Raw genomic sequence first — 23,452 nt, 5'->3', positions numbered from 1 at the left:
TCTTATCCACATGAAGCCCTGAAGGACATGATGTTACTTACCATACCATCAGGGGCATATGCATTGACCTGTGTACTCTAAGGTCAGGGTCCAAATACTAGCTCTACATACCCAAAGGAGTTTGGGCTTGGGTTTAGGGTTTCTGCAAGGCATCGTATTTGAAGGATTCAGGGTTTTGGGGTTTGTTTGTTTTTAATGTTACTTGTTCTTACTTGTTTTGACTTTAAATCTTGCTGAGAGCTTGAGTCAGAAAAGGAAAGGGTTAGTATTATTTTTATGAAGACCAATTCCCGTTTGAACTTCTTTGCTGGCTACCAGCAGAGAAACATGCTGACTTTCTGATATTCTGGCAATAAAGGAGTTTGTTTTGTGAAGCCTCCTTCTACAGTAGTTCTTGAACGCTCATCCTAGCTCTTCCTAGCCTGCTCAGTTGTGCAGGAATTCCCCCCCCCCCAAGAGTTCTTTTTCCACCTGTATTACCAGTACAGGGTCCCCCACCACCACCGCTTCCACAGTGTATTAACTTTTCATTTATTCTGTTTTCATACACAAAAAATGAGAACCTTTCTCACATATATTGTTTTCACAAAGTAGCTATGAATATATTCAAGGTCGTCGTCCCCCGCCTTATTCTTCATCCCCTAACCCAACTTGCAATATTTGCAACTGAATGAAGGCTACTTTATTTGAAAGTTGAAGCATATTCTTTTGCTTGAGACAATACTGATGATCCGTAAACCATGTGATGCAGGTTGTTTGCAGGTGATTACTCCACTTTGTATGCCAATAGGTTCTGTTCTGAAGTTTTAATTAATGATTACGTAGGTTCTGGAGCCAGCAAGCATTACCCCATCCCTTTCCCATGTGCATTCTGTCTGCACAAATATTTCATTCATTTATTTGTTTACTTGCAACATTTTTATACAACACATTTATAAAATGTGGTGCATAGAAAATATAGGATATGCTGTTGTAATAATACTTCTGTCTTAATCCTCTGTGACTTTCCATTCCAAATGACTGACATCCAGTTACCACTCCCTCTCTCTATTTTTTGCCACTACTTCAAGAAGAAACAGCCCTTTGGCTAAGAAGCACATTTCTTTTTAAGGGCATAATATACATATAGAAAAAGGCAAAGTTCCACCTTCAGGAATATTGCTTCTGGCAGAAAATTGTAGCAACCATGTGCAGTGGCGGTATTAGTTTTAATTGGAATGTATAACAATGGAGTGTCCTGGGTTATTTCTCATGGTTAGTGCAGTAGAGAACCTATAAGTAGAGAATTTCCCCAAGTTTTGAGAGAACTAGGTTGCTCCCCTTATTTTGAAGTAGTAGCCGCTAATCATGAGCTCAGTCAATCATGTAACTCAGTAGGTGCTACAAGAATTGAGCTCTGAAACAAGACTGATCATTATAGGAATAGTGTCATTTTTTGGAAGCTGTAGAAATTCTAAGGAACTGTCTTCTGTTCCAGAACCCAGACTGGCATAATTAGATTTTAAAAACTTTACATTGCATGCTAAATTTTCAGCAATTAAGTCGCAGTGACATCTGTTCCCTTAAATTGCCTTAAATAGCAAAATTGCTTGTTCGGAATTCTGTTCAGACATGGGCACCTTGATCCCCAGCATGGGGTAATTGCAATGCAGACCACTGTAGTACTGACTTTCTTAGCACCATATAATTCCTTGGATTGGACGAAACCGCTTAGAAAGAGAAATGAATTGTCTTGACTACACCTTCTGACCAATGCCAGTGTTACAGACACTCTTTCCCTTTCCAGAGCTTACATCCAGAATAAGACACCAACCCTTACTTTATCTCGTATTAGGACGTTTGCATATACACCTAAGAAGTTACATCAGCCTCACTCACAATATCTGTAAATTTGAGATAGAGTGGAATTTGTCTTTGAGGCAGCTTAAAGTCTACATTTTTGCCTTGTTAATTTGACATGATGCATAAAAATCTCGAACCATTTTCTAATAGAAAAAAGCAGTTCATCTGAAATATTTAAGTAGGGGATACATCAATAAACTACACAGGGTAGGTTAAGTGTTACATATTAAATAAATCTGAATTCATAAATAATCACCTCAGAATAGCCACTCAGTGATTTTGCAATCAGAGAGGCTAATTTATAAAACCTTGTAGTAAATCCCCTTATAACAATGTGCACAGACTTTGTTCAGTATTATAACTATTTTATTCCATTATTGAGCTTTCAACTCTTCCACTTTAATTTTGTTTTAAAAAGTAATTAAGTAAAAAGGATTTGGTCTTGAAATTATGTTTTAAGATATCCTCTTTCTCTTCCAGTGACCTTTTTGCTGGCAACTTCACAGAAACACACTATTTGGAAGATGGTACTGGTGCTGTTCTTGCGCGTAATTACACGGTAAGTTTTGTGACTTCGTCTGTGGGGAGGTAGGTGTGCAATACTTGGTCATTAAAAGAACAGAAGGGGAACTATGAAATAGAGTGGTCAGCTACCTTTGATTTGAAATCACTGTTTAGGCAGTTTTCAGGTTTCTTTGTTCAAAATGCACATCTGTGGAAGGAAATATCCTAAGTAGTGCATGATGGGAGGGGCTTTAATAGTTATAAGTTTTGTGCACTTAAACGCCTTTGGACATGTGCCCATTAGAAGTTCTTTATAAGCTGCAAGTATGCAAAGATAACGCATGAGATCCAGCTTCTGCGATGTGGGAGCTCTCAAAAAGGGATTTACAAGGCATTTGAGGCCTTCTGCAATGCGGAAGCCAAATGTTGTCCTTTCTTTGTTTTCATTGAATTAGACCATAATGTAGGTGTGATGGCGTAAAAGCACTTCCCCCCCTGGTGCCGTTGGGCCGGCCGTCACTTAAATATAGTGCAACCACCTCACAGTACACCAATTACACGAATTTCTACAAATCACCCCAGATTATCTAGTGGGGGACTTGGGTGAGGGAAAACTTAATGATTTGGAGTCTCAGGCAGGATTTGATCAAATAAGAAAGACTTTATTAAACAAAGGAAGTTTATGACACAAAGTGGGTAAAACAAAGGATACTTCAGATTATAATGTTATTTCAGGTAACCGTTCACCTGATAGTATTTATACTAAATCTAACTGATGTTATGGACTTCTAATAAAACCTAGCTTCTTTTAAATTTCAGTTGCTTATGTTCAGTTACTTCACTTCAGGTAGATCTTACAGGTTTTTAGACTAAAGGGTAAATGCTCAGCTTATTTCCAGTAATTTCACTTCTTCACTTCTTTCTCTGTTGTTGCACAGCTGTTGCTGCTTTATTCTTTGGTTCTTAAACAAGGTGGTACTTCCTGTCAGTTCCACACCCCTTAGACGACCCTACTCCTGAGGTACTCCAAGTAACAGACCCAAGGGATCTCCACACTCCTCTTAACTGCTTTGGGAGTCTTCTCTTTTTGTAGAAGAATCTCTCCCCTCCTGACTGGAATGAGACCTAAGTAGACTGTATCTTTCCAGCTTCTACTTCTCCTGGATCATTCTCAGCCTCCCAGTTCATTCTTGGCCTAATTACTCGTACAGGACACCGCACACTGTCCTTCACACTAAGCTCAGAGACTTCTTTCTCTAGCTTTTGATATATTCCCCAGAGCTGATGTTTCTACCCAGAACAAACTCTTTCTCCTCTCACTCTCTATCTCCCAACCTACTCAACTGTCTCTTAAACTCCCTCTCCTGGAACCCTGGCCAATCAGAAGCTGCCATTTGTTAAAAGTTTGCTAGCAAGGAAAAGGAAGAAGAAAACACTTGGTGACCCAACCTGTCCAGCAAAACAAAATTTTCCGTCACAGTAGGTCTTTTTTTTGGGGGGGGGGGAGGGGAGGATTGGAAAAAGTTCCCTATCTTACCTGATCTTTCCTCAGAAGGGATTATATACCTTTGTTTCTATAAGTAGTATATAGAGATGCAATTGTATTTTCCTGTCCCACTTGTATTTAAAACTTAGAATCATGGAATTATAGTCTTGGAAGTCATCTAGTCTAATCCCCTGCAAGGCAGGAATCTCAACTCAAGCATCCATGATAGATGACCATCATTCCTTTGCTTAAAAACCTCAAAGGAAGGAGAGTCCACCACCTTCTGAGGGAGTCGGTTTCATTGTCAAACAACTCTAGAATAGCATTAGCTTTTTTTGTTGTTGCTGCATCACACTGCTGACTCAAATTAAGATCCTTCTTAATTAAAACAGTACAGTGGCTGGTCTGGATTACTACATTTTACTTTTATCTGCTGATTAGATCCAGCTTAACTGCATTTTAAAAATGTATATGTTTGATGTAGAAGTAGAAGCATTACACATCTTGTTAAGTTCCTTAACAAGACAGTAGTAAATGGAGGTTCATGATGCCTCTTGTCTTAGATTGGAGCCATAAGGTTTTTTAAAGTTGTTTTTTAATTAGCCGTTAAGGTGAACAATTGAAGCAGCAGTTTATACCCTGGTAGACTAACCAGTTAAAATGTTTTTTTAAATATCGCAGTAGAACCCTTTTTGATACCAAAATGCAATGCATCTTGCACTCCCAACATTTAATGCTTACACATATATTTATTGTAAAAATACGTTTTCCTGCAAATAAAACATGTTGTCATCACGGTTTGTGAAATATTCACTGCTAGTTTCAAATAGTGAAAGTGAGCTGCTACTAATTTTAGATATTTTTACCTCTGCAAAATGGCAAAATCTCAGAATTAAGGAAGTGTTGCTAAAAAAAGCTTCATGCAGAGTGTTCTATACTGCTGACTTTGATTTTAATTCTGATTTTTGTGAAGCACGGTTTTCACCTAGGAAGTAGATAAGATGATGAGAAATCCATTATCATATATCTTACAGGTTTTAAAAACAGCTTAAACACCCTCCGGTGCCCCAATCAGGAGACCTCAGTGCAAGCTTCCTCAAACTCGGCCCTCTAGATGTTTTGAGACTACAATTCCCATCAACCCTGACCACTGGTCCTGCTAGCTAGGGATCATGGGAGTTGAAGGCTAAAAACATCTGGAGGGCCGAGTTTAAGGAAGCTTGCCTCACTGCATGCAGAAGGGCTAACTCTTCCCTCCCCCCACTGTTTTCCTGAATAAAATTAATCTCCCAAACTGCTCCTTATCCAGTAGAGCAAAACATACAAGTACTGAACATGTTAGTTAACATATTTGGATGGCATATGTGGAGTCGATGATGTGTACATTATTCCCTTGTGCAGGCCATGCTAATTCCTCCACTGTGCTGTTTGGACCAGTTGGAATTAGCATGGGAGTTGGCACTATCACCACCCAACTTAAGGTCTTGGGTCACTGAATTAAGGAAAAAATATATCATTGCTGTTCATTATCTAGATCCCCAAATATACAAAAAAATAAAAATACATGTGGGGGTTTGTGAATCAGACACTACTATTGAGATATCAACAAGGATGTCTAATTGAGCTATCCCTTACTTCATCATACCTGGCATGATCAATGCCAAAAATGAGGAATGGCTTATTTTGGCAAGAACAACTTACGTGGCTTGATTCCTTGATTTAGCATCTATGACAGTAGAAATTATGCATGTATGTTTTAATATTAGCTCTCAGTTTTTTGACAGTCATAGATGTGCTCTAGCTTGGTGCAAAACTAATGACAGCATAAATATAGGTTTTACTGGGGAATGTTTAATACCGCCCTGTTTCCCTTCAGATCATCGTGTCTTTTTCCTGGATTCTAGTGTTCACTGTACCTCTTGTCTTCTCTTGTCAGAGAGAAGATGGACACTTAAAGGGGACTGAGTTTAAGCCTCTGGTTTATAATTTTAAAAAACATAACATTGTTTGTATATATATGATAGATAGATGATAGATAGATAGATAAGTCTCCTCTCATGTGGAATCCATCACCAGCTAAGATAAGGCATGCTCATACAATCTGCTCTTTCACATGCATGCTAAATGAATTTTTTAATTACTGTGCTCTGATTATTTTCTAGTGTTGTGCTGTTATTTTAACAGTTTTACTCTGGTGTGTATTTTAGATTTTTTGTTTTGTTTTCTCTACATTGCCTTAATATTTTATAAGCTGGGCAGTTTATAAAAACCTTTAACATAAATTATATATCCACAAGGTGATATCCAACTTTAGTCATACTCTAAATATCCCCATTTAAATAAATGGGCTTATATATTTTGATTTCAATGGGTCTGCTCTGGCTGAATATGACTTACGTTGGATATCAACCATGCATTTTAAAAGTTTGCTATTTTACATTTTATTAACAATAAATTTGTTATTTGTTGTTCTAGTTCAGGTTTTAAAAGATCTAAACGTATCTTGAGATTGCCATTTAATTTATAACATGAGTTTTTATCCATGCATGTGTGCTGCAAACACATTATAACCTTTTCACTGTGTACAGTTTCATTTCCATCGAAAAGAAAAGAAAAGAAGAAATACTCTGGCGCTAAACTAATATTTTCTTTATGGTGTAATCGAATTTGCCAAAAATTCATGCTCCTGAACTATTAAAACTCAACCCTGATCTTTTCATGTTATTGCTTTCACCAGCAAAATCAAGGTGGTCTTTAGAAGCCTTCTGTCTGAGACTATGTAATTGAAAACCATGCCCTGAAACTGAAAAGGTTAATTAATGCAGCTTAGATGTGAATGAACCAAGTAATAAGAGGCGAAGTAAGATGACTGTCAGGTTGAAATATGAGTGATAACTTTCCCTTGCACTAATAAGATAGCAACCTTTGACAGTGAGGCATTTGGCTTCCATATGGTATTCAAAGGAGCGAGAAATGAAAAAGAAATGCTGGACATAATATAATAATTATTTTCCAGCCAGGTCTATAATTGGAAATATGGTATTACCTTTCATCAACAATAGCAAATGTGCATCTTTACTGAGTATGTATCTTTTGTTGTGGTTGTCCTTTGTAAGCAGCTGGTTTTATTAAAGAAATACAATAACCCAGCCACAAAACATAACAGGGTTGTTGCTGCTGAAAATACAGTTCTCTGTTATTCCTGTTCTTAATAACACACCACTTCCAAGTCAGCATAGTTTAATAAAATGCTTTCAGCCTCCCAATTTCTTTTCACGTGATTTTTTCTTCTTCTGGAGCTATAAAACCAGGAAATTGTTTTATTACATTGCACAGTATGCTTAATTATGTCTTATGGATCTCCCTCATATTACTAATGACAATTTACATCTTACAGTGAAAGCCTAAAGGTGAATGACAGTGTAATTTGCTCTGCTGTTTAATTTTACAAAATGCTTCCCATCATAGTTTTCCAATAACATAATCAAAAGAGCAGGTTTCTCATAAAGAAATGTTTTAAATACTTGTTTGATCTTTGTCTTTTATTGAATGAGGCACAGCATCATTATTGGCATAAGCTCATTTTAATCCAGCATTAAATACAAACAGGTAAAATGATAATTTCAAGTTATTTCCTTAATAGCCTGCATTCAGAGATAGCTTTTTCATTAAGAGGAACATAAAGTTTTGTGTGTCAACAATAAGAGCACACATACTGACCTGGTTCACATTTAATTCTAAACCAAACCATGACTGAGCATGAATGACCAACTAAGCCTTCTAAGGAACCAACTTAGGAAAGCTTTCCCACCAAACACTGCAACATGCAAAGACGGCCAGCTCTTTTAAGGATGCTCGCAGTGAGGAATTGGTGATAGTGGTGTCATTATCTTTTCCCTAATCTACAGACAAATTTCCTTTCTCTCCTGGTTGCCCCATGGAAACCCCTCTCTCTGCTTGCACAAAAACTCTTTCCCGCACCAGACCAGGCCCCTGCAACCCTACCCACCTGCCACCCCCCTTCCCACACAAAACCCGACATGCCATCATGGCAGGCTCATGCACTGCAAACTCCCTCTTTCACTCCCTGTGCCCCACCCTCTGTTTACACAAAAACTCTCTCAAACTCCTCCTCCCAGCCTCACTCCACCCTCTGCCCATGTCCTGTGATCATTTTCCCTCACAAACTCCCACTCCGACTCTCATTCTCCTCCTCCCACTGAACCTGCACAGTTTTGAGGAGGAGGAGGAGTTGAACTACAGGGGGAGGCCACTTTTTTCCAAAAAAGAAAAAGGATGACTCTGTTTTTCTAGGGATAGGTGGCAACCGTAGGGTGGGACCTCCTTCTGGCAACTCCTGCCGCCAAGCTGATGCCACATGTTTTGGTCTGCTTTCCTTTGGAGCACATCAGTGAGGCCGAGGGGGTGGGGGCCTTGTCGTCTGGGCAGCCCAGGACCTCCATACACACAGCCCAGGCTTGCACCCTGGAAAAGTCACTTCAGTGTGCTGCTCACACAGCAGAAGTAACACAGGAGGCAGCAGTTATGAGTTGCCGGTCTCAGCAGCAGCAGATGCTCTTATTCTTCAATGGTTTTACTTCACCCCCGGAGGCACACTCCATTGTCTCGTGAGACAGATGGATACCAACAACAACCAACAACGGGGGCCTTGAGGAAGGGGCGTGTGGTTTGAGGATAAGAGGCGCATGATAGCCTGAGCCCCCAGAAAGCTAGAGCTGGCCCTAGCTATTGTTAACAGTGTACTGGGCCCAGGAAAGCCTACTGGCATCCCTGAACCTGGGCTCACGGTTTGTTTCACCTAGAGAAGCCAAGAACAAACCATGACTATAGTTTATAGTTTGTCTAGAGTGAACCAACCTTGTTTTTTCCTTCTGAAGAGATGCAGCTTGTTTGTTCATGCTTAACTGTAGTTTGGTTTAGCATTACTTATGAAATGAGCTGAGCTATAGATACTGATTCCCCCCTCACTATTCTCTGTTCAATTAGGCTCATTGCTACTACCATGGTCATGTCCAAGATTATGCCGAGTCTGCAGTAACTCTGAGTACATGTTCTGGACTCAGGTAAGTGGGACAACCTTAAATCATGAGAACACCTAACCTTGCCAGATTAATGGCAAGTGGGCAGTCTTGTTCACCTGTCGAAATGGTTCTGGATGGGAGAGCTCTGGAACCAGCTGGTAAAGGTTCCCACCCCTGGTTTGGCAGACAGCAGAACAGGCAGTTTCCCCTACCCTGTGCTGCTGCAGTTATCTTCTGAAATGGGTAGATCATCTATTTCACTGCTGATGGTAAAACAATGTAATAGACCTCGTCTTCTGAGTCAGAGGAAGAGTTCATCCTTTCCTGACTCTTTACTACCTACTGAACAGAAGTGAGCGTCACAGTGTCTGACTTCCCTTTCCTCCCCTTTATGCTGAATCAGCAGTTTTTTGTACAGTTTTGTCCATCTTGTCTCTTGGTATGGGATGGAGGAAATGCCTTATAGCACTAGTGAACATAGGAAGCAATGTTTTATGCTGAGTCAGGCCAATGAGCCATTTCACTCAGTATTGTTTACCCTGACTCGCTGCGGCTCTCCAGGGTTTTAGACAGAGGTCTGTCAAAGCTACCTGGAGATGCCAGAGATTGAACCTGAGACTTAACCACATGCAAAGCAGATCCTGGACCAGAAATCCCACTGACCTTTAGTTGACACCATGAAAGTTAAGCTGAACAGTGTCTACTCAGAATGAATGTAAGCCCCACTGAGTTACTTACTTCTAGGGATTTAATTCCAGGTAAGTGTGCATCGGATTGCAACCTTCCATGTCACCCCAATTCCCTACTGCTGTGAAGGGATGAACTGTGGTTACAGAAAGAACTTATTTGGGGGACAATCTAGCACTCAGTGCTGCTGTGTGATGAACATGTGATAGCTTTTAAAAACCTATCATTACTTATAAAATATAAATCTGAAAACTGAAGCCCTCAGTAGGAAATAATCAAGAATTCTCTCTGACCTTAAATAAAGCAGAGCTATTTTAAGTTTATATTGTCAACAAAATTAAGACAAAAACCTCTACATTTTGCACATTATTTAGATATTATAAAGGCTATGAACATGGGGGGGGGGGAATCCCCAGAAGAGTGCCACATTTATTTAATTAAGCTTTCTCATAAAGTTAGCAGCTGTGGGAAGTTGTTGGCCACTGCTGGTTGTATCTTTTCAGAGTCTCATTCATGTTGCAGGACGCGCAGTGACTAGGAATGTGTACATGTGGCTGAATAAGTCATCTTCAGTGTCATTCTCAGCTTTATTGAGGGTAACTTAAAACACCACTGCATCCTATCCTCTGTGTACTCCACTGTAAGAGTATATAGCAGGCATCCCCAAACTCGGCCCTCCAGCTGTTTTGGGACTACAATTCCCATCCTTGACCACTGGTCCTGTTAGCTAGGGATGATGGGAGTTGTAGTCCAAAAACAGCTGGAGGGCTGAGTCTGGGGATGCCTGGTATATAGGATCAAGCTTAAGGAATCCAGTGCTGGTAGAGGATATGACTGGCACCTTTGCACCAGCATTGTGATGCAATCCTATCATTGGCATGTTTCACTAGTGAGAATGAGCAAATGTGCAGTTTCCCAAGTGAGGATCATAGAATCATAGCATTGGAAAGGACCCTGAGGATCAACAGGAATATGCTGCTGTCCCTTATGGGATCAAACCTGCAAACTTGGTGTTATCAGCACCACACTCTAACCAACTAAGATCAGGGCCACATCACTCCAAGGTTTGTTCTGTGAGAGGGTGAGCAATCCTACTCTTTGTTCTATGGAACTTACTCCCAGGTAAGGTAAGGGAGTGCAGGATTCCAGCCTTAGTATTCATAGGAAAGCAATTACATCAACGTGTGCTAAAAATAAGACATCTGCCTACTTGCTAGCCCACAATGCCAGCAAGTCACATTAGGCACCTATTAATCTGATGTCCTCAAAAAAGGACAAAATGAAGATAATGATTAAGGAAGGAACGCTATGAAAAAATAACTCTGGTAATTAAGGACAATTATAGCACATGTTATAGCTTTCCATTATTTTATTTTATTGGTGAATATTTGAAAGAAAATAGTTGTTTAGAAACAAATTTTTGATTAGAATGCTGTGTCGATTGGCATGTGATAAGTAAAACCTGATCATTATATTACCCCATACAATATTCTAGATCATCTTGTAGGCTTGGCATAATTTTTAAGACTGTGCCCTCCCAGCTTCCCTGGAGCAGGGTCTTACACACAGGAAAAGTTCTCTTTGCCTAGGGAAGTAGCTAATACTGTGTATTAAGTACCAGTAGCTCATAGCTATTTGGATACAGGAATTAAAGAATCTCTTATACAGCTCAAAGCTTTTGGCAGTAATTACATAAGCCAGAGTTCAGCCACTTTTCAAAAGCAGTAGGAATTATTGCTGTTTATTCCTAAAGATGCTTTCTGAAAGGATCTAGTTAAGCCTTGTAACACCCTGTTGAGAGAGCTAAGTGTTATCCCTATCTTGCAGAAGGAGACTCAGGTGTGGTGTAGAGAGGTGATTTGTACTGCACTATGAAAACTGGAGAGGTAGGTGCTTAGAAGAAATGGAGATATCTTCGTCTCCAGCTCAATACCAGTTTTGCAACAAAGACTGAGCTAGTTTTCATGTTATCCCTCATGGAGGTGATCCACATTCATTGTCAGGAATTAAATTGCGTGTTAGCCCCTGCAGTGAGTTTGATACTAAAGGTGAGTGAGTCCCCATTGATGGAAGAGCGGTCTTGAGCTGAAGAGGAGCAAGTAACAGACTTCTTGCTTCCACACCATCACCTGTACTTTGAGCTCTCTCTTGGATGCCTTCTTGATTTCATTCTTCATTGAACGTAGTGAGAATGTAGACTGGACGTTCCCAATGCAGGGAGGGCATGTGGTGACACAGTCCTGTTTTGGTTCACATATCCAACTTGCAAGCCGTTACATACAAAGGGGAAGGAACAGGAGCACCAGGCAAGCAGGTAGGCACTCAAAGATCTCAGAGCCAGCGCTCAAAGCCTGCTCTACCTGGGTTCTCTGTCTCCCCTCCAACCTGTGTGAAGGAAGGAGAGTGAGTCAAGAAGGCAAAGAAAAGAAGACTTCAGAGTCTATTCCATCAGGATTGTTCCCACTCAACTTCCCACCCACAAAACCGGCTGCACTTGGGAAGAATCCTGAAGATTCATTCATTTTTTAGTGTTGTTTCAATGTGATTTTATTAATGTCTTATTTATTTTCCTTGTAAGCTGTTGAGCTGTCTTGGAAGAATTTCTACTCTTAAATGTGGGGTGACAATGATGTTACAAAGCTGCTTAAAATGGTGTGTGCTTTTGGCACAGTGATCATTGATTGAGCATTGAGCTGAACACATAATTATAAGACTCTTAACAATATGTGCTGAATTCTTCATGCACCCACTCTCACCATTCTCAACAAACCAATTTGGTCTTATTAACTGATCCAAAAAAAAAGTTCTTTTAAATTGATCCTGTTTCCTTGTTTAATTTTGTTTTCATTGGTATTTGCTGGTAGTCATACCCTTTGAAATGTTGAATACCCATACTAAAGTTTAAAGACTGTTGTTTCTGTCTGTTAATTTTTCTTTAGAGTTTTCCAAAACAAGTACACTGCAAAGCAATGGTCACTTGATATCAATTTGATATTTGTATTCCACTTTTCCAGCAAGTGTTGAGCTGAAAGCAGCTCACAATAATCACCATAGTTGTGATAATATCTATATTTTATTTATATAATACATCTATAGATATTATAGTTGCAAACACTATAATATCAAATACAGTAACATATAAATAAAGCAAACAAGAATAAATTCATTAATACAATTAATACAATTTAGTAAAGTCATAATAATTCAAAATATCAGAAAGAGTTGCTGAGCACCAGCCCTGTGCCAGATGACGTCGTCTCTCTGGGAAGAGGAATGTTCATGCATTGCTATAAAATGCAAATGCAGTTTGGCACTGGGCTGCAGGGTTTAGGCACAGAGAAACAATATATTCATTGTAGCGAACTGTATGCCAAGATTACAGTATGCAGAATTTATAGTTTGTGCCCCATTGGGGTTTGATCTAAACATATGCTATTCTTTCATACTTATTGAAAATCTGTCACTTTGTTGCAAACCAAGCACACAACATAGCACTATAAAGGAATGCATCATTTATTTGTTTTATACTACAGGGGACTTATTTTGTTTGAGGATAATGCCTATATTTTGGAGCCACTGGAAGGTGCTACAAATGAACATATAATCTACCAAGCAAGGGACTTAAAACTAGCTCTGGGTTCTTGTGGTCATCATCTCAACATCTCAGGCATCACTCCGGAGGATACCGTACAATTTATCCAGAAATTTGCTAGCAGGGTAGGTGGAAATTGTACTTTTCTCCTTCATGGTTTTAAAGAATCAAATCTCGGCAAATCTGACATTATGTCTCCATATCTTGGGGTAAAGTCTGTTTTGAAGCATATTGCAGCAATACATGGCAAAAGTAGAGAATATTTGGGAAAGCTGGATTACTTTGTACATTGTGCTATTGCTGGGAAAAGGTTCACATCCACTGTTTATTTTTCCATTTTGTGAATCTTCCTTATTAACTATTCAAGCCACTTGAATTTCTAAGCAGCATCTTTTGTCAGCTAAAGGTTAAATATGTCTGCATAATGTTTAATGACTAAATGCTTTGTGGCAAGGATGGGGGTCCTGTAGCCCTCTGGATATGGTTGGGCTTCCAACTCCTGTCAACCCCGGTCAGCATGGCCAATGGTCAGGGATGATGGGAGCTGCAGTCCAGCAGCATCTGTAGGGCCATAAGCTGCCTATCTCTGCTTTACAGAAATAGGTTGCCATCTGTAGTTTGTCCCTATAATTCTTTCTGATAGCTAGCGGATCAACAGATCAACAAGTGCTGCTAGTGGCCTGATTTCTGTTACTATTCTAATAACAAACTCCAAATTTAGGAAAAGAGTTTCCTAATGACTAAAGACTATTATGGAAGATTCTGCTGTTGAAAAATTATAAATGCCCCAGTCAGTTACACTGTTAAAGTATAGGGTCTCAAACATTTTCCCCATTGGTATATCACTTGAATAAAAATGCATATCAAGATAATGGGAGCTACATACTGTGTAATGAAATGGGAAGAGGTTTTGGCAGATACAGCAAATAAGACCACAGATTTATATATGCATTAAGTAAGCATTAAAGAGAGGGGTCAGGGAATAATGTGGTAGCAGGAATCTGTCTAAAGTACTTATTGCATGAGAAGTATTGTAGTGCATAAGGCACATTGGCTATGTAACCCACTTATCATTTTTATTAAGTTCAAATTAGGTACACCAGCCTAGCCCAACATCAAGGAGTATTATTTATATGATGGAACAAATGCATTTGCATTGTATTAGCATTAAAAGGTACATTTCCAAATATTATTGCTCCTTACCGCATGCTTCTAAAATCCATTTTACCATTGTATGTGCTGCAGCTGTACAATGGATGTGTAGACTGTTTCAGTTCATTAACACTAGAACAGCTCATCTATAAATGTACAGAGAGTTCCATATCAGAATAACCAGTCTTGCAAAATAATTTATAAAAGTGAGGGAGCCATGACCAACGTACTATATAAACACATGTGATCTTCAAGGCTGTGACAGATTCTATGCCAACATAGTACACATATGGGTTGGGTTCAAACTTCCACCAGCAGAAGAGGAGAAGCACTTTTTTGCCTGCAGACCCTCAGCACCACATCCCAGACTGTTCTGGATGTTTGGGAGACAGAGGTAGTGCAGTTGTATGCATTGGGAGTGGAAAAATCAGCTGAAGTTCCCTCAGTTAGTGGGATCCCTCTGCTGAACAGTAGCTTTCCATAGGCAGAAAAAACCTTTCCCATTTGGTGCAGGTGACATCCGAATTCAGCCTTATATATTTAAGGTTCCATTCATATAGCTTCTGTACTGAATAAGTTCCAAAGAGTAAAAGTCACACACACACACACACACACACACACACACACATACAAATACTGTATGGAATAATTAGATCACCTTAATAAAAAGGAAATAGCTGCTGTTTAAAATGGGGGATTTTATTTTTAATATATTTCTCCAAATATATTTCGATAAGTACCGATATGTTTCAAAAGTGTTTCAATTCAGCTTTAAGATAAATGATCTAAAAGGGATTTAAATGAGTTTTTTATAAAAAAAATCTCTGGCCTTGTACATATATTATAAGTTACAGGGAAGCAAGTTTACAGACAAGCATGTGTTCTGGTCTAGATATTTAAGATGCACTCAGATACCTCTATGGAGCTCACAACACATTCCTATTCACATTAATAGGGATATTTGATCTGCACACACGTCCTTTGTTTCCAGTTAATAAGCTCCTTTGTATGAAAAGCACTTTCTCCAAGCAGACTTCACTGTAACAGAGCAGTTCACTCCAGAATAAATCCTAACACATGAGACAAAACAAATCAAAGGCAATTTTCAGCAAGGCTGCAGATAAACTCCATAGCTTGTTTAAAGACTTGAAAAAGTGGTGGTTTTTTTCTTCCTAAAATGATAATCCTTATTTGCTTCAGATGGAAATAGAATTTCAGGAAGCATGTAGTGGCCATTTTAAAATCTTATTACACGAAGAGATGATCGTTTACAGATTTCAGCCACTTTAAAAACTCAGCATTAGGTTCCTTTCCTCACAGCTTTCCTCAGAAATCTCAGGATGTGGTAGCGTGCAAAGACATGTGGTTGGAACTGCCAACAATTACATCTCCATGTGCTTTCAGCCACCACGGAATAAGCTTCTCTGAAGCTACTTTAGGGTTCTTGCTTATCTGTTTTGACACTAGATTAAATAAAAAGAATCCTGCAGAGACTGTGAAATAATGTGTGGTGAAACAAGGACTCTAAACTGTTTTTTCCCCCTTTGCATTTACATAGTTTGTAAATATGTTATTTTGCTTAATTATTTTGTGTTTGTGTTGTTGTTGTTTTAAAAAAATTACGGTCTTGGATGAATGAGGAGTTGATTGCACTATGAAAGCTGTGCTGTGCAAGCAGAGAGAAGTGATAATTAGGTGTATTTTAGAAACAAATGGTCTGTCTAAGAAACGCATCCTCCAGACAAGTCATGGAGCAGATTAATAATGTTAATCAGACATAAGAAGTTCAGGAGCTTGCATCATATCTCCAAGAGCTCTTTTGTCCCATTTGTTTTTATTTTGAGGTAGTTCAAATTCTTTGGAGCATGAAAATGCTGCTCATTTGGCTGTTTGTACTGTTTGTGAAGATGAATCTTGAGTATATCTCAAAATATCACTGTTGTGAACCTTTTCAGCCAAGCAGGAATATTTTATGTCTTCTACCTTTAGTGAACTAGCTTGGAAGGCTTGCTAAACAATGGCTTGATTAGAAGGGGAAATCAACAACTAAGCCCTGTGCACAAGAAAAGGTAGAAGGAGAGATCAATGAGGGCAGCTTCCTTTCCCCCCAAGAATGCTCCCGAGAGTGATGCTATGTCATAAATTTAGCATCATTCCAACTTTGTCACTTTAAAAGCAGAAAACCATTCCAATGGGCTCCTGAAGCAGCACTTCTGCCATATTACATGGCAGCAAATCATTTTTGTGTTTAAAGTAGGGCAAGAGAATACTTGGCCACCCCATTTGGAATGCTAAGTTGCCCCACTCCAAAAGTCACCAGATACACTACCCCCCCACACACCTTTGTGGTAGATTAATGGGCACACAAAAGTAGGAGTATTCTGTCCAATATTACTGCAACAGATTGCAGACTCAGGAATTTCACATTTAAAAATGAAAGAGCTTCTGCATATTTGGTACTCTTGTCATGAGACACACATGCTCATATTTTGTCAAGACATCAACACTGATAAATGAACTATTTCACAAAGAGTATTCCATCAATGAACAAATAAACTTCCTTATTAAATCCTGCTGGAAACTCCAGGTTCAGACTGTTTCAGTCTCTTTCAGGAATCTAGAATTTGAAATGTCTACATTTGGGTTAAAGTTCATTAAACTGGAAGCCGTTTTCTTAGATTCTGTACAGTCCACAATTATTTAATATGATAAGCCGAAAACAGCTAGATCAAATTTGATGTTTCATCCCGCTCCAAACTTTTGCCAAACTTAGAAAATAGTGCTGACGAGCTTACTTGACATGGAGCATCCTGGCACCACATATGACATATGACATTGTCCAACAACCTTGTTGAAGCTAAGGAGGTCTGGGACTGGTCTGGTCAGTACGTGGATGGAAGTCCACCCAAGAACCTCATCTGTACTAAAACTTTGTCGGTTGTGACATTATTGCTAACTATGGTTTAGCCATAGTTCCATGATGGAAGAGAGGTGCAATACAAATTTCATTTTACACACACACACACACACACACACACACACACACACACAATATGAAGTAAATACTGTTAGTGATATTTAAATTGTATTATAACATACATATAAGATATCTAGAGACCTAGGTGTCCTTGGATTACTAATAGCATTAATCTGATCTCTTTCCTCTGTGTTTTAACTTGTATTTTAGTTTAATTATGTTTTTAACTGGCTGCTTTTTATCTGCCCTAATCTGATTTTATTATGATACTTTTTTGTTGATTATGATACTGTTTACTTGCTTTTGTTGTTGTTGTTATCTGCCTTTAGCATTTTTTTTAATAGGGAAAGGGAATATATAAAAATAAACAAATATCTTTGTTTCGGTAGCACAAGAGGGAAACCCTGAAATCTACCAAGTACGTGGAACTCATTATTGTGGCCGATAATCGAGAGGTACACAACTTCTAAAGTTAAAAGTGTGAAGAAATATATTTGCAAGGGGGTTGTATAAAACTAGTGGAATGATATGCCTTGGAAATTCATTTTCTTTGAGAGAAGGAATCAGATAAATACTTCACTGTCCTCATGTTGTTGCTTCATTGATATCTATGATATAAAAAAACTGATAAAACGATAATACTTCTTTAAATTAGTGTGGTGGACTAACCTATTCCATGGTAAAGAAATATTAATGGTAAATGCAGTGTTCCACTCTCTGCCTACATGTTTTAAAAGATGTAGCATAGCTTAGTGTAAGAATGCAGGCATTGCATTTATAAGGTCCCAGGTTCAGTTCTTGACATCTCCTCCATGGCCTGAAACCATGGAGACTCTGCAACAATGACAGTAGGCAGCATTAGGCTAGATAGAGCTTGGTATGGTCATCTTTGCCGGCCGGCGGCATTAAATTTCTACTCACGACTGACAGCCTAGAAACCATATTTGTGGACTTCTGTATATACATTATATTACATTAAGTGAACAGTAGTGCTCCAGTGAGCTACCCAAGTGAAACAAGGTGCAACCCAATTCAAGGGTTGTAAAGTTTGATGTGTAGCATACACAGATGAACGAATCTGCCTATCTCAGTTTATCACATTCTCTCCTTTTTCAATTTTAAGTACAGCATGAAAAAGTGTATGTATTTTTGTTCGCATTTCTCCAACCACCTGCATTTTCAACCAAATTTTCCCCAACATAATGCATTTTTTGATGTTCTTTTCATAAATGTGTACACATCTGTGCACACTTTTCCAAAATAAATTCTTTTTATCCACGTTTTTGGGTTAGAGAACTGTATCGCAAAATTCAGAGAAGTGAATTTCAAAGGATAGCTATATTTCCACATATTTGTGTGGGAAGTGCTAATTAATTAGATTCACATTAAAATATATGCGGGCATCCTAAATATAATATAATGTATAATGCTGTCTCTGTTACTAAGATGTACGTAAAGAATTCCAGTTTCTGCCAAGTCTCCACACTGATTTGCAAGGCATGCTAAGGTGTTACAAATAGTTAAGCCTCTTTGCAGGTATCTCAAAGCAAGAAGTGGGGGGGGGGGGGGAGAAAGAAATCCCTATCCCTAAATTCGCTAATTCATACTAATGAAATGTGCATGGATTCAGGAAACATAATTCTTGAATGCTTGGAGCTACATTGCATTATTTAATTTTCACCCAACAGAACTAAGACTATGATTGGCTTGCATTAATAATACCAATTCTGTGGTGTAGGTTCTTTAGATACAGTTTGCCGGTTACTGAATTAAGCAAGGCTGCATAAATTGCTGAGCATTTGCAAAAGAGCTTCAAAACAAATACACAAGACAGATGGTTGAAAGTATCTCAACTTTCTGAAGTGCAACCAAAAATGAAAAACCTCGTATTGAAATGTTTTCCAATTTGCATTTTCCCTCATTCAGAATGACAGACGTTGCCTCTTCAACACCTCTGCTTAAACAGCAGAATTGCTTTCTTCCTATGGCAGAGAGACAGCTAAAATGAGAGCCTTTTTCTTTGCACAATAAGATGGATCCCAGTGAGTCAGCTGTGTGGGAGCAGGATGAGAATCCCTTTTTTGTTGTTTGAAAAACCACACCCCTTCGCACAATGTTTGCTTGTTTTAAGGCCTACGTGGGTTCTACTGTCGGTAATAGGAGCTTACTATGGGCCCATATTGTATGTAAAACTCATATGTCATTCAATGTCTTCTTGGAGAATGCAAATAATGTCTGCAGAATAATGAGTATAATACTCATGAGTTGATGGTTCTTTGTTACTATTTTTTGTAGTTTCAGAGACAGGGCAAAGACGTGGAGAAAGTGAAGCTGAGGCTGATAGAAATTGCCAACTATGTTGATAAGGTATCATTTGTGTTTTATGTTTAGTGGCAGTTCTCACTCAGGGCCACCAGTATGTAAATGAAGGATTGAAAACTGTCGCTCCTGATTGGTTAGCTAGTTGTGAGTTGTTACTGTTTCAAGTTAATTAGTATTATATAAAGCAGCCAGCTAGGTTGCAGTCAGTCTGATTCCAGGAGCAGTTCTAACTGCTGCAATAAAGAGCTGTGAATCCAACAGAGCTGTGTCCTTCATCCATCTTTTCCACTATTCAACAGTTTTTTAAAAGGACAACGATGCTTTCTGTTGCTGGGAAGTAGTCTACTTTCTAACAATAGCAAACCTGCTCTTACTGAAGTCATTCCCCATTGAGAAAATGTGTGTGGAAAGGGGAAACACAGGTGACTCCCCACTTATGCATGAGTCACGTTCCAGGCCCCCCCTCCACATAAGTGAAATTGTATAAAGTGGGGAGCATCTCTAAACATCCTTTAGACACCCTCTCTGCTGCTCTCTCTTAAGTCCATACTAAGAAATCTATATTCAAAGATATCCACAACTAAAATTGAAGTTCTGTGGCTGGCAGGAGGCTGAAGTATGTGTGGGAAAGCTGCTGCTGCTGTGCCACCCCGCACACCAACTGTAAGGCAAGGAGGCGGAGCAGCATAAACAAAGCCCCAATGCACCTCTGGTCTCTTTGGGACTGATGTCCTCCTTGAGCTCTGGGGAGAGTCTCCTTGAGGACTCTCCTGCTCTCTCCCACCATTCCTGGAGTTGAATTGAATTATTTAATCACTTTCCGGCACCACATGTGTACACAGTCATGTGCAAATGGAACACACATAAGTGGGGAGGCACCTGTATAATGACCATTAATTAATTAGATACACTTCAATAGAGAAGAAGCTTACAACTACAAGTCACCTGCCAGATCTCAAATGTCTGCTAGGCTAAGCAATCTCACCGTTGAGAGAGAGTTCCATCCTTATTTCAGGCATTCAGGGCATATTTTTGTTGAAGTACAACTCACATAGATCTGCAGTGCAATCGCTGACCCACTTATAATCCAGTTGTCATCTATGAAGTTAGATATGTTCATTGCATTTTATATATCTATGTATAAACGTTTCACCCATGCCTGACCATCCTGGGGTGTTAGAAGCAGGGCAGGTGCAACCAGAGAGCATGATCTAACTTCCTTCTTCACTGCATGTAAAATGTTGCCCATTCTAGGCCTCCATTGTCATGTGACAAAGACACATGAGAGCAGAAGCAGCAAAGCAGGCTGGGAAGTGCTGGGACTGCAGTCATTTGGGCCTACTAAAGTTATTTAGGCTTAACTGCTAACTGTTGAGTCACTCTGACTTGTGGCTTAGCAGCCAGTTTCACTTTTGTGTTCTCTGTAAGATGTCAGTGAGAGTCTGTCTGTTTCAGTTGTGAACAGAGTCAGTATGTAATCTCAGTCAAACTGTTTGGAACCATGTTGTTTATGAAGAAGTTTATTTTAATTCAGTACAGCTTTTATTCTTTAAAACTCTGCATCATTAATTTACACTGCGCGTCATCCATCGTGTAAGCTGTTTATACAGCCATATTCTACTTTCTAATTTGAAATAAAATTACAAATAAAACCCAGCATGTTAATTTGGCTGTTTCATCAGTTCTATAGGTCACTAAATATACGAATAGCCTTGGTTGGAGTGGAAGTCTGGAATGACATGGATAAGTGCGCAATAACCCAGGACCCCTTCACCAGCCTTCATGAGTTTTTGGACTGGCGAAAGTTGAAACTTCTACCTCGTAAACCCCATGACAATGCACAACTAGTGAGGTACGTCCACGGATGCAAGAACTGCACACGGAGCAAAGGTTTCTTACTCTAAAAAATAAAATAAAAAATAAGTGTTACAAAAGTCTAGAAATTCCAGACTGTTCCCACACTCCAGATTGCTCCCAAACTTCCTCACTCCAGTTGATGGGCCACAGTGGCTTCTTGGTATTGGCTCCTGAAGAGTTGAGGGTGATAAAATGGTTGTGGGGCCTGCTAGAGAACAAAATAACAGAAGGGTCATAATTAATGTGGCCAAACACAGGTGACTTCCTCTGTGGTGGTGATAGTATCAAAGAATCTCACTTCCTTATCACACAGTGTCAAGCAGGGGCTTTTTTCTAGAGGCTGTGGAGTTAAAAACTTAGAGCCCTTGAAGTCTTGCTGTTTATTTTGTGAATAATATCTCTTGTATTCATACTGACCTTTGACAGAGTCAGAGATGGATGCAGCTAGGACGTCATCTAGTCATGTCACTATGGATATTTTCACCTTTTACAGTCGTGAGAAACAGCTTGGAGGCCTTCCACTTCTGTCCTGGATTCTTGCCCTTCTTGACTATTGAAATTGGCCAGGGCTGGGCAGGAGACAATTGACTCAGGGGTGGCTAATTCCTTTCTGAGAGAATATAGGTCCTTACTGCACTAAAGGAGATAGCAGCAAAGCCTTTATTATTGGTTTTGGATTATATTTAGTAAAATAAAGAGGTTACCATTGAATGTGGGCTAAGCCTGCCTTCTAAAGTTGAATGTGGTTTTTAAAAAACACACACTTTCTTTTCTTCCATCAGTGGAGCTTATTTCCAAGGTACTACCATTGGTATGGCACCTATAATGAGCATGTGTACTGCAGAGCAGTCTGGAGGTATTGTTATGGTAAGTACCAAGTCCATTTCTATTGTTGTTATTTATTGTTGTTATTCTTGTTTCAAGAAATTATGATAATTTATTAAAGAGAAGCCACTACTTAGCCTTGTAATGAAATATCATCATTTAATGTTTTCTTTGTTGTCTCCTTTCAGAGTAGTGAACCGAAACCAAAACAGCCTCACAGAATAAAAAAATATAAATTTATAATTTATCTTTTTATTTCTATGCTTTGTACGAAAACTCTCCCAAAATTATTTATGAGGCATGCTGCATTTTTGCTATGGGCCAGAGAGAAATAATTACAAGCACTCTTACCTAATTGCTTATTTTTCAATTTACCACTAATAGCTTTTATTATAAGTCAGATGACAAAAGACAACAGGTGGTAGTAACTATAACAAAGCTTTTGTGTTATCAGCATAGCTCTTTAGAATATGTTCATGTTTTTGTTGCCTTTCCAGCACAGTGTGTCTGTGTGTTCATTTTAGCTTCTATTAGAACTTGTCACTTTTAATAAGTAAGGTGCACGCATTTCAAGTTGCCTAAAGTTAAAGGTCAGCGGGTGGCGCTGTGGTCTAAACCACTGAGCCTCTTGGGCTTGCCGATCAGAAGATCTGTGGTTCAAATCCCTGCAACGGGGTGAGCTCCCGTTGCTTAGTCCCAGCTACTGCCAACCTAGCAGTTCGAAAGCACGCCCAAAAAGTGCAAGTACCGTAGATTCTGGCGTATTAGGCGACTGGGCGTATAAGACGACCCCCCAAATTGGCAGCTGCCAATTTGGGGGGGTTGTCTTATATGCTTTGGCAGCTTCGCTGGGCAGCGGCAGTGGACGGCGGGTTCCACGCTGGGAGGAAGCTGCCCAGTGAAGCCGGCTTAGCATTTCTGGGCAGCGTCTCCGGGCAGCTTTCTCCCTGCACGGAGTCCGCCGTCCACTGCAGCCATACCCGGCGTATAAGATGACCCCCAACTTTTTAACCTCTTTTCCAGGGTTAAAAAGTCATCTTATACGCCGGAATCTACAGTAGATAAATAGGTACGGCTCCGTTGGGAAGGTAAACTGTGTTTCCGTGCGCTGCTCTGGTTTCAGTGTTCCATTGCGCCAGAAGCAGCTTAGTCATGCTGGCCACATG

At 39.4% G+C, this 23,452-nt stretch overlaps 1 protein-coding gene across 3 annotated transcripts in view; it reads left to right on the top strand.

The window, feature by feature from the left end:
• Nucleotides 1-23,452, top strand: part of ADAM12 (ADAM metallopeptidase domain 12) — a 189,566-nt gene that overhangs the window by 105,219 nt on the left and 60,895 nt on the right. For all 3 annotated transcript variants that reach the window (XM_081005209.1, XM_081005210.1, XM_081005211.1), the window contains 7 exons: nucleotides 2,323-2,401; nucleotides 8,840-8,916; nucleotides 13,095-13,278; nucleotides 17,672-17,737; nucleotides 19,578-19,649; nucleotides 21,287-21,456; nucleotides 22,244-22,328. In XM_081005209.1, coding sequence (XP_080861335.1) covers nucleotides 2,323-2,401; nucleotides 8,840-8,916; nucleotides 13,095-13,278; nucleotides 17,672-17,737; nucleotides 19,578-19,649; nucleotides 21,287-21,456; nucleotides 22,244-22,328 — 733 coding nt within the window. The remainder of the gene's footprint in view (nucleotides 1-2,322; nucleotides 2,402-8,839; nucleotides 8,917-13,094; nucleotides 13,279-17,671; nucleotides 17,738-19,577; nucleotides 19,650-21,286; nucleotides 21,457-22,243; nucleotides 22,329-23,452) is intronic.

This window comes from Podarcis pityusensis (genome assembly GCF_964106645.2).
Source record: "Podarcis pityusensis genome assembly, chromosome: 5".
Classification (NCBI taxonomy): Eukaryota; Metazoa; Chordata; class Lepidosauria; order Squamata; family Lacertidae; genus Podarcis; species Podarcis pityusensis.
The sequence above is the reverse complement of the archived record's forward strand: the minus strand, read 5'-3'. Positions and strand labels throughout refer to the sequence as shown.